Source organism: Nipponia nippon, unplaced genomic scaffold (assembly GCF_047370975.1).
Source record: "Nipponia nippon isolate SJK-2023a ecotype South Korea unplaced genomic scaffold, ASM4737097v1 scaffold_6, whole genome shotgun sequence".
In the NCBI taxonomy this organism is placed as follows: Eukaryota; Metazoa; Chordata; class Aves; order Pelecaniformes; family Threskiornithidae; genus Nipponia; species Nipponia nippon.
Genome location: NW_028262380.1, coordinates 37,184,577 through 37,196,791, shown reverse-complemented (window position 1 = coordinate 37,196,791; position 12,215 = coordinate 37,184,577). Strand labels below are relative to the sequence as shown.

The window sequence follows — 12,215 nt, the reverse complement described above, 5'->3', positions numbered from 1 at the left end:
ATGCTTAATCAAATACAAATATTTACTTGAGGTGCATCAGTGCATTATCTGTTTTTATAACTAGGAGATAGAAAAGAAAGGTTAAAAAACAGAGCTTGTTTGACCGTTGTGTTCTTGCAGATGGTAACATCTCACATGTGGCTGGCTTTATTTTATGTCATATAAAATCTATGTGCAATTCAGAAATACCTTATAATAATATATGCTTAGCTGCAGATTTTTTAAAAATGCAAGAGTGGAGAAAAGTGAATGGGAAAAGGGGCATTTCTTTTGGCTTGCTTAGATGCTCTTTTTGAGATTATACTCATTAAAATACATTATCCTTGCTTTAACTGATATGTATTGAGCTTTTTTGTTTTGTTTACAGTATCTCATGTTAATTAAAGGTATAGTAACTTCATAATTAGATGTTATGTTGGGGTTTTTTTTTCTAAGAAGTTATGTTTTTAAGGAGGATTTGGATTTCATTTCTTGAAACAAGTTGTTGCAGAAGGATATATAGCAGATGTCTCACAGAAAAAGATCTGAATACAAGGTTATTCAGTGGAATGGGAGGACATGCTATTGACTGTCTGTAAATCCAGCCTTGCAACCTAATATTCTAATTAGTGCTGCCTTTGAAGGATGGAAAATTATATTATGTGTGACACTATACAGCAATTATTGTTGAGCATTTTTGTGTTTTGGTTGTGCATTCATTTTTATCCTGTATTATAAATACTCAGTTATTCACAGTATATTTTGTGTTTTAGTCTATAGAATGTTTGCAAATAAGGACAGGGAGTTTGGCTTCATGTCATTTTAGTGATATTTGTGAATTATTTTTCCTGTATAATAATTAAATATTGGGGTTTTTTTTAATATTTGTTTAGCTCAGGATTTTGTCCACCCTAACCTCAGTTGAAATCCAATTTACAAATACTAAATATAACAAATATTTTACCTATTAATTAGCCCTAATGCATTGGATTATTGGTATCACAAATGCATCATATAATGATTGTATATAACAGATAGTATGTGATAGAGCAAATTAATGTATTTTGTAAAATAAATACTAGTATATCTAGCAATATAAGTACAAATCATGATATAAATATTATTTACCTATAAATATTTATGTGTATTTGTATTATTGTCTTTTGGGGAGGGTCTGTAAAAGAAGAAATTTTGTGGGTAGAGAAGAAATATAGTGAAAGAGAATATATTCAGGAGGGTAGGTATTTTAAAATTTGGTTTCATATTTGGACTCTTATGTCATTATGGAAGTGTGTGAATGAACGTGACATTTCATATTTTGATTTAAAGCTGTGTATAAGAACTGTTTCTGTTCAGAAAGCCAAAAGGAAATGATGACACTACTAAGACTTTTCTTATGCCCATTGAGATACAACAGGGAACAAAGAATAATTAACGTCCTGTTCTTAGGAGGGCAAACAACTAGTGATGATTTTGAGAGAGGTGGTGTGGCATTAAAGGGGTATGTGGCTACAGGGTAAAACTACCTCTTTTTTGGTGAAGAAAATGGGAATTTGTAGGTTCATTATCTGCTAAGAATAAGTGTTGAAGCCCAGTAATAGGCATTCCTGGCAAGTTGGTCAAAATGTTTGATAAAGTGCACCTGCTCAAGCTGTCTAGTTCATCTTTTCAGTTGTAAGAGGTAGCTGTTTTTCATTTCAAATGTAGAAACAGGGGAAGCTGCAGATCAATACTGCAAACAAGCGTTTATTATTTAGTGATTAACAGTCATCAGTGTGTGAATTTATATGACACAACATGCTTAAATTTGAAGGAAGTGGTAAGAAACAAATGCTTAAATGAACCGAAATAGTGACTACAGATCCATCTTCTAGAATAACATATGAATATTGTGAAAGGTTAAGTCCAAAGTTAGAAAAGCATCAGGCTCATCCTGAAAAGTGTAAGAAAAATGGTTTCTCCAAGATCAGATATTTCACTGTCTTTTCTCAGCAAAACACTGATCAATATGATGATCCTGTAAGTGAGACATTTTCAGTGACTGCAACACCATTGTGGCACAGCTCTGATGATGATACAAGCCCCCACTCAAGGCCTCTCAGTAGTGCTTCTGTACCTGTTTAATTCAGCAGCAGTCTCTGTTCATCTTGGATGCACAAAAAGTGGCGAGGATCAATCTGTGACCTCGCCTGGCATTTCAGATTTTAATCTAGTTTTTTAAAGTCTAAATGTTTGCAAAAAGGTTGTGTCAGTTTGTTCCATCAAATGATGAATAATGTAGAATTTGAACGTAAAAGACAGGGCAGCAACAGAGCGTTGTCAGTTCTTCAGAACACTTGTACACAAACAAGTCAGCATCACTTGAACATGCTTATCACATTCAGATGGGTTTAGTTCAATCTTTATAATAGACTAGCTGCTGAAAAAAAAGAGTATAAATTGGCAAAAACACAGCAGACTGTAAGATTGTATCTACAGTTTAATTTTTCTTTATATTGCTTCACTCAAGGCTCACCTTGATGTGCCAGCTGCTTAAATGCAGCATTACTGGCTTACTCCAGAGTCGACATGTGTTGGTAAGCAAGTTCTTACACACATCTTTGCGTGTTAGTCTTGATTTGACAGCGCTGATTCCATTGGATCGAAGTAGGCTTTGACCCTGGCACCAGCTTCCAAGACTGCCTATGTCCAGCCTCACAGCATGGCGTTAGTGCCTGAACATCAGCTCTGAGTCTTTGGCCTCAAACAAACTTGATGCAAACTCATCTAAACCATCCCAGATTTTAAAGCTGTGTGGTGATGGTTTGTGCAAACCACTTCTTTAGTGCATCAGTGTTAGTAGTTCTGTTTCCTACGAATCTGGCAGGTAGAAGACGCTCCCACAACTAATCCACAGTTTGTTTGCTAATGAGCTTTGAGAAAGGTTTGTAATCTTTGCCAGATTTAGCGTGTGCCTGTGCAGTACAGCCAGGGGCAATGTGGAAATCTCAGAGCTATCACAGAGCTGTGCTGTCCGTAGCATCCAGCCCAGTGCCTTGCAGGGTCATCAGCTTGGGCTGGAAGTTTTACCCCTTTCATTTATTTGACGGTGCTTCGCCAGGGTGGCACAGAGCCTGGCAGATTAGATGATACTGTTCTGTACTCAAGCTGCAGTGCAGATTCAGTGTCTGTTGCCTGGACTTACCCACTTGAAGAAAAAGTTTGCTGGGGGTATCTAAAGTTTATGACTTATTTTTTTCTTTCTTAATGCCACAACCAATAGTCCAGTTTTTTGGTGTTAGCATTTGACATCTTGTGTCTTTTGCATGTTAGCATCTTCTTTGCTGCTTCTGGGCATTTCCAAGCCATCATCACTGCCCTCCTAAGGCTAACTGATAGTTGCACAAATGCTTTATAGAGAAAAATCGTTAATGCCCTTCAGTGCTATGTTCTTATTGCTAGTAATTGGCCTGCAGGATAAATAAATATACAAGATACAGAAAATAGTGAAAATACCAGACTTTGGTGTGCTATTATACATTTTATTCAGGAGACAATGTGAACAAGGAGGTGATAACAAGCTTGGGACTGAGGCTAGGGAGTGCAGAGGATGTTGGCATTATGGGGAGCAAAGCCATAAGGACATAGGCACAATGGAGCAAGAAACATTGCCTTTCTTTTTGGGGAATGCAAAATCAAAAAATAGGAAACCAGAGCTGTAGACATTGTTAATAATGTATAAATGCTCTGATATTTAATGTAGAAAAGACTGTATATTAGTTCTCTTGACTGCTTATGTTTATGTATCTATTATTCTTAAAATCTGTGTGCTGCGTTTCCCTTTACCTCTAAATTTTTTTAGTGTGAGACGCTATGCTGGGAAACTCTGTTAAAATACTTGGGGGAAAAAATGAATAGTTTAATGTAGATCCTAAAATAGTTTCCGTAATGCTAGTGCTTGGGGAAGTTGCAGTATTTCTGCTTGGTAGGTATTTGTGGTATCTTTGCCTTTTTATTTCCAAATCAGTGAACTCCCTGGGATCTTATATTCAGAAAGATTGTCAGGTAACATTTTATCTGAGGTGATTCTAAATATTTGATGGTTTATATGAAGCATGACTGAAAGCACGAAAGGAATACTAATTTTTGATCTCTTATTATTCTAATCTGTCAGGAAAAATAGGGGGATTTGCACAAGAAAACAACACTATAGATTCTGGAGAACTTGATATAGGCCGAAGAGCGGTACAAGAAGTTCCCCCTGGGATTTTTTGGAGATCACAACTCTTCATTGATCAGCCACAATTTCTAAAATTCAATATATCCCTTCAGAAAGATGCATTGATTGGAGTATATGGCCGAAAAGGCTTACCACCTTCCCATACTCAGGTGAGAACTGCTTGCATTAAAAGTAGGACGTATTATTGAAAACTGTGAGCTTGTATCTTTTGTATCTTTTTTCTTTCTCGGGATTACATCCTTTTCCATTTTGTTGATTTTTATTTTTACTTTTGATACTTTATTGATCTCATGTGATGACCAAAACACGTATAATACTGTAAGTGATGGGATCTAAAGGGGGGGGGATTCTTATTTATGAGCTCTTCTGAATGCCATCAGCAATGATGATGCTTTAGATACAGAGTTGTTTCATGCAGAATTTATAGGTACTTGTTTTCTTCTGTGGTATACAGACATATCTTTAAAAACCTAAGCAAACTAATACAGCATCTTATGGCCACACATGTGGTCAAGAGTGCCTGGCAAAGACTGCATTTGCTGAATTTCCAACAAGAAGACAACGTTTTTTTAAGGAAGTTTCAGTTTGTTCTATAAGTAAATGCTACAGTATTTACAGCTTGGTTTCTCACTAAATAAGTACATAAAAGAAAAAATACATAATATGTGTCTACGAAGATACAATGAACTGGGGTTGTAAAAGTGTCAGTCTCATTAGACATATAGTGTCTTGAAACTTTGTTCTTAAGAGTCCCAGAGGATTTATTCTGCTCCACCCCTCAGAAGGTTTCTAATGAGAATTTTTATTGTATATGGTCATGCATTTGCCTAGTAACAAAGAAACACTTTTTACCCATAGTTATAGAGAAGTTAAAGTATAAAAGAATGAATAGTCTTCTGGATTGGCAGGAGAAAGGGAGAATCATTGTCTGAGATGGTATTTTAGAATCAGTTGTATTCAGATTTTATTTTTAAGATTTAAGACCCTCCTAGTTTAGATTTCTTGCAGCTCAATAATTGTCCAAGTGCTGGGTCTGAACCGTTGTTCCACCTGAAAAGGGAATTGAGCTCATACTCTTCTACCCCATTTAGAGAATTATGCAACACCTTACTGATTAATATTTTTTTAAAGTATATGGATTTGCCCTGGACACAACTCTAAGTATATCAGCCTAATGGTATAATTGGAATGAAGCTTAACTGATGATGCCTGATACACAGTTGCAACAGCAAATCCGTAACTACAAAATTCAAATATTTTTTTTATCCCACTTTTTTTTAGTTTTGATTTGCATGCTATTGCACTATTTAAATTTATTTCATTTTTTCTTCAGACATAACTTTTAAAAGACCTAGAACATAGAAATATTGCTAATTATATCACCTATTTAGCCGTCGCAAACACAGGGGAAGAATTAGGGTCAGCAAAGGAGTTTCATGCAGCTAAAAACACAGAGTGTTACATTAGCTTTATTTTTTAGTTTAGGTTCCATTAAAGTACAAACAATTTACTGAATGCAGAAAATGCACTTATGTTTATTTAAGAATTTTATCCTCATAAGAATGATTAAATGGATTTTCTTCAGACCTTCACATATGAACACCCACCCTCAGGCTGACAACAAGCATGAGAAATTCTAGCTCAAAGAAAATTGATTCAGAAAGTTATCAGCCATTGGAAATAGGGGTTTGGAATACAAATACCATCTCAATGATAACAATAATAACAGGAGCTAGGGGAATACATGTGGGGCAAGAATGAATAAAACTGAAGAAGCTGATCTGGACTGTGCATTTATATGAGAAGTTATGCAAGTCGATACATCTATGAAAAATGATCCTTCCTTGATTCCTTACCCTGGCAAAAGATTGTAATAGGGGTGCCCTTTATCCAAAAAGTGGGAAAAGAAGATAACTAAATCTGTTTCCCATCATCTGTGTTACACAGACTCCTTTCCCTTTGGATTCCTACTATCCAAGTGCTTATTCATGTTTAAGTATGATACAACAGAAAGAATGATATGCGAATCCTGCTACTATATCTTCTGTAGTTTCTGTAACATTTTGGATATATTGTTCCCAGGATATAGGTCAAGCTCTCTTGTCCTATTTTTGCCTGGTATATAATTAAAGTAGTTTTTACAAACCATTTGACTGACACTTGATACCTTGAAGAATTAGGCATGCTTACTTATCAATGCCCTGGTGAACTTCTAGGGCTGCTGAAGATTCCCAAGGGTGCGGGGTTATCAGGATGTTTATATGGCCTTGAACCCAGTGATGTCTGGTTTAGGTGCCTGAGATAAAGCATATATGTAATCTCCAAAAAATGCAGTTCTAGGGAGCGGTTGGGCTTTTTTTTTGCGACTGTGCTCCTGCACATGGGGCAAAAACATGGAGTAAAATATTTTTCAACAGTTTAGGCCTTTCCGCCATGAAGTCCTAATCACAGGACTTTGATGAAGACACAACTTGTACTGGTAAAATATGTATTTTACCAAAGTAGCTTATATAAACAAAATAAGGTATTTAGGCAAAAGGACATCTAATGAAATAGAATATTGAGAGGTTTCCAAGCATAAATCTATTTATTGTTTTCTTATTTCCCCTAACCCTTATGGCTTGTACTGACAAAAGTTCTTAACTGCAAGCCAAGCATAGCTGGCACGGGCAGACTAACAGCTATTTCTGGGCTTCACTGCATATCCTTCCATTAGACGAGGCAGCTTACTCGTTTAGCTCCAAGTGTCACAGGAACATGTTAGAAAAACACATGAATGTCCACGCTGGGTCTCATCAAAGGCCCATCTAGCCCAGCGTTCTGTCTGTGAGGGTGACTGTTAGCAGATATGTAGAGATTAGCAAAGCAGCATGACAGATTTGTAGTGATTCTTCCTACAACACACTCTTGGCTTCCAGCGTTTTAAGGCTGAAGGACTTCCTGAGTCAAAGGTGCTGTCTTTGAATTTTACAACCTTTGATAGATTCTTTTTTCCTGTGAATTTGCATAGTCACCTTTGAACCTATGGAAGCTTTTAGCATGCATGACATTTGCAGCAAGGAGTTTCACAGCTTAACTACATATCTAACGCTATACTCCTCAGAGTGTTTTGAGGCAGCCTCCTGGTAGTTTTAGTTTGACACTCTGTTGGTAGTGTTTTGGAAGAGGCAGTGGAGAGTTTCTCAACGATTTCTTCTCCATGGCACCCTTAGTTTATAGATCTCTAGGGTCCTCAGTGAGTTGTATTTTTTCTAGTCTGTTTCGTCATTCTTTGGATGAAATCTGCTTCAATCCTTTGATCGCCCTTGTCCTTTTCTGAATGTTCTCCAGTTTTACTGCAGCCTTTTGGAGATGGGGAGACCAGAATAGCACAGAACGTAGCAGGTGTTTAACTACGATGGTTTCATACAATGCCTTAATGATGTCTGCTTTTTTTTTTTTTTAATCATAGAACTGATATTTCTGTAGATCTATCTACCATAGCTCCAAGATCTCATCTCAGAATGATAAAAGTTGGCTCAGAGCCCATCTCTGGATGTGTAAAGCTAGGGTTGTTTCATGAGGACTTTGAAAAGTAGGATCTCACCCGTATATATCACTTCATGTCTGCGTCTCTTGAATGCTATCTGCCCTTATCTCCTAGTCACAGAATGACAAGTGCTATTAACAAAACTTATGCAAATAAGCACTGCTGCCTGTTTCTCAAACGTCAGTATTTGAATTTTCAGATCTTATGTTAAATAATAGAGAACTGATTACTACCTGCACTCTGCCAGCATTTGTAAAGTTTCCTTACCAGCTGTCCCCCTCCAATATCTTTGCTCATATGCCTATGATACCCTACATGTGTCACCACCCACCCATCTTCTTTAGCTCCCTCCTTACAAATTTTGTGTTTCTATAAATGTCTGCCTTCTCTCCATGTCACCTTTGGCTATAATGCAAAACTTGCATATTACATTTGCCACCTTGTTCTCCACTTCTCGCCCAGACCCTTTGCCTGTTCATCTACCTCTTTTTTTATCCAGTTAAAACCAGACAGTGAGTAAGAGGAAACCAGAGTCTTATCTTTCTGTAGCTGTACAACCTCTGATGCCAATTATCCTACCACTGTGAGGGACATAATGGAAGTATGATAGAAATGAGCTTGGGCGAGATCTCAAGAAGTCTTTTAGTTTACACCCTCCTCTTGGAACAGGATCGACTGTATCTAAACCATTCCTATCAGTTGCTTAGCATTTCATCATAAAATAGTAACAGAATGCAGCAAATTTAATTCTCCTTCTGTCCCATAATCCAAAATAATAGAGATACAACATATAGGAAATGGTTTGATTTATTGTAATCGGGACAGAATTTTTGGTTGTGTTTCTGTATTCTCTCTAGGTACTGAAATCAGTCTCAAGCACGGCCCCTATGTGTGTGTCACAGACTGATCTGAGATGCATAGTTCTCTCTTTCTGGGGAATCATAAATAAATCAACTAGAAATAATTGACGGTGGCTGTCCATTCAAAACACAATCAATGCGAGCCTGAAAGTCTTTGTGACACTTTCTAAAAATGTCAGTTCCATTGCAGCCAGAGAATCAATATGTTTATTTAAAGAGACTTTAAGAATGAAAAAAGGACTTTGGTTTAAAGCAAAACTGAACGGAATGGTAGGGCAAATCAGCGCATTTAGACTCAATATAAAGGTAACTAATTTATCCTCATAGGAGGAAAATAAAATTGGTATGTTTTTTGCTTATGAAAATAATTGTTTTTCTAGTCTCTTTCTGTCACCGTGTCCTAAATATAGAAAAACCCTTTAAAAGGGTTAAGATCAATTATTGTTTTTTGCTGGGGGACAGAATGAACAGTAAATTCCCCTCTGTATGGCTTTTAAAATATAGTCTAAAATGGTGTTCTGATAACAGCATATGTCCTTATTACATTACAAATACAAAATCATTAATTGTACCATGCTTGTCAGCCATTAGTATACTCTTTATGGTCAATCAAGTAGTGTAATCACTTGCTCCTGTATCAAAAATACGGTTTTAATCTGAAATTGGCCTCTTACGTAAAATGATCCTCTGCAGTATACAAATTACAAGGTCACTCCTAATGTCCATAAATGACTTGTTAAAACTCAAAACTCTGTGAGCTTTCTCTTTTTTAAAATATTAGTGAAAAACATGACCAGAAAGAAGTGTTCTTGAGTCAGGCGGGAGGAAAAAAAAAAAAAAAACACAACTAAAATTGTTTTTCTCTCTCTCTCACAAAATAAGATAAATATTTAATTCTGTGACAAATGAGAATGGTGAATGGTTTTGAATAATTGGTGCTCTCCCAAAACGGTCGCATTCATTTTCCTGTGGTGCAGCACGTACATTCAAAGTGACGGCATACTGAGGTACCAGCTTCTGCACATCCTAATCACATTATGTTCTATTCTGCTGGCTCAGACATAGCTGAAAAAGTGTCTCAGGTATTGATAGAGGCATATTAACTATGCATTTCCTTCACATCCCAAATGGTAGGAAGATAATTCTGATTACTGGAGAGGAACATTCTTACAATAGCAGTGAATTTTGGCCTGCAATTTCAAGAAGAGAATATAAGTACTTAAGCCCTTGTTCCGGGACAAAGGCTATCGTGTTTTCTTTTGTCCCGGGAGCAGTTTCTGAAGGTCACAAGTCAGGGTATAAAACCACTGATTCTCTGGTCCCGGTAACCGATATTATCCTAGCTCAGGTGAGTCAGTGGTTTCACATACTGGCTTTTACTTTAATAGGCCTTGGATGTAATTCCATTTGAGAGAGATCTCAAACATGTGGGAAGATTGAAGGTTTACGTGTTACAGTTCACTTCATACAATAAACGTGTCAGAGTAAAAGTGAAACTGTGAACAGACTCGGCAGGAAAAGCAGAGACTCTCTACCACAAGCCAGAATGCTCTTTAATTTTCCTACCTGTTTAACTTTGCTGTATACACATTGATCTTCACGTGATAAATGTGCAGAAGACATCTTTCAAGCCATGAGAGCAAACTGCCAGACAGTGTAAATCAGTGCAGGGCCCAGAGCAGATTTAGCCCTCCAGGTGCTATTAGCACTAGTTAAAATTAACATGCATAACATCTTGGGTTGTGAGTTTGCTTGTTATATCAGCTGAGATGCTGCTACATTTTTGCAAGCCCCACTGATGGTTGTTAACAAAACAGTACGTGCTGTCCATTGACCTGAGGTACCGTGGTTTTTGTCAGTTTGTCATTTTCAACAGTTGCAATGTTTGATGCTTTCCATCTCCTCTTTTGGGCTTCTGTGATAGGAAGTAAAGCTCTTGCTCTCCTTCCTCCAGAACTCCAGTCTGTCCGAAAGGGGGATCGAGCAATTTTATCCTTCATCTGAAACTAAATGAAAAGCAAAGTAGATTATTGGTGTTGGATGATATTATTAACCCATATGCATATAACAGACTTTGAAAGTTAGCTCTCACCTGTAATTCAGGTGGCAGTCATGACTGCAGACTCACTTCAACTGATGTTTTCTTCCCCCCAATATGTGTAATACGTTCATTGGCCACTTGTCACCAAAAAAGCCATTCTAATAAGCGTGAGGATTAGTTGGTATTTTTGTTTGAAGCCTTAGCAAGGGGCAAAGAAATAAAAAAGGGTTGGTTTCAGCTCCTGCTTCCCTGCTCCAAAACGAAACTCTTGGTCAAAATACAAGCATATTGTCAGGATGTTGTGGGGAAGCTGGCAGTGCCGTGGGTCATCTCGTGACTTGTCAAGCTCCTGTCTGTTCCTCCCCACAGTACGACTTTGTGGAGCTCCTGGATGGCAGCCGACTGATTGCGAGGGAGCAACGCAACCTGCTGGAGTCAGAGCGAGCAGGGCGGCAGGCAAGGTCTGTCAGTCTCCACGAGGCAGGCTTTATCCAGTATTTGGACTCTGGCATCTGGCACCTGGCCTTTTATAATGATGGGAAAAATGCGGAGCAGGTGTCATTTAATACCATAATTATAGGTAAGCATAATCTTCAAAGCTCTTACCAAATGCTAGGCTCTGGTCAAGTTTTTTAGCAATACAGAGATAGGTTTTGGTAGTTAAATGATCTGGCTTTTTTTCACAGGTTTTTCATTTATAGTGTTTCTTTTGCTGCTCAGAATAAAATGCAGAATATATATTTTCATTTCTTGCTCTAAGGCATAAGGAGTGTACCTTCTTGTAAAACAGTGCTTGAAAGGAGGACGCTGTTTTGAACTACTTTGTTAAATGGCACAGGGCTGGATTTTAAGTATGGCGCTCGTATGGTTTTCTCATTCTAATTTGAGCCTTTTTGTTAGAATGCAATGTCCTAAGATACTAGAGGCATCAGCAATAGAAAATCGCAGCTATTCGTGCTCTTCAAACAAACCAAACGTAAACGCTTCTCTCGGAGCGAGAGCGCGCTGTCAGTTAGTGCGGTTCAAATGATAGGTACTTCATGCAGTGGGCGTCTGTGAATTATCCTTCTTTTTTTCCCTTTAGAGTCTGTGGTGGAATGCCCCCGAAATTGCCATGGTAACGGCGAATGTGTTTCTGGATCCTGCCATTGTTTTCCTGGGTTTCTGGGCCCCGATTGTTCAAGAGGTAAATCAACCCAATGGTTTTCTCAAGTCAGTTTAAACGAGCATGAAGACAAACACATCAGGAAAGCAGCTAGCATGTGACTTGCTTCTTAGATGTTCTTCTATATAAAGCTTTGGTGAGGAACTTGGTTTTAATTTTTCTGCCATGTTTTATTTAACAGCAGCCTGCCCGGTGCTGTGTAGTGGCAATGGGCAGTACTCCAAAGGACGCTGCCTGTGTTACAGTGGCTGGAAGGGCACCGAGTGCGACGTGCCTACAACTCAGTGCATCGATCCCCAGTGTGGGGGCCGAGGCATTTGCATCATGGGCTCTTGTGCCTGCAACTCCGGATACAAAGGAGAGAACTGTGAAGAAGGTAAATGAGTAAATATTTACCCCTGCTGTTGTTGGTCAGGTTTCCA

General features: G+C 38.0%; 1 protein-coding gene across 20 annotated transcripts in view; it reads left to right on the top strand.

Annotated features, from left to right (window-relative positions):
* TENM3 (teneurin transmembrane protein 3) overlaps positions 1-12,215 on the top strand; it is a 623,972-nt gene that overhangs the window by 528,395 nt on the left and 83,362 nt on the right. For all 20 annotated transcript variants that reach the window (XM_087735943.1, XM_087735954.1, XM_087735953.1 and 17 more), the window contains 4 exons: positions 4,133-4,347; positions 10,998-11,208; positions 11,713-11,814; positions 11,975-12,169. In XM_087735943.1, the coding sequence (XP_087592069.1) occupies positions 4,133-4,347; positions 10,998-11,208; positions 11,713-11,814; positions 11,975-12,169 (723 nt within the window). The remainder of the gene's footprint in view (positions 1-4,132; positions 4,348-10,997; positions 11,209-11,712; positions 11,815-11,974; positions 12,170-12,215) is intronic.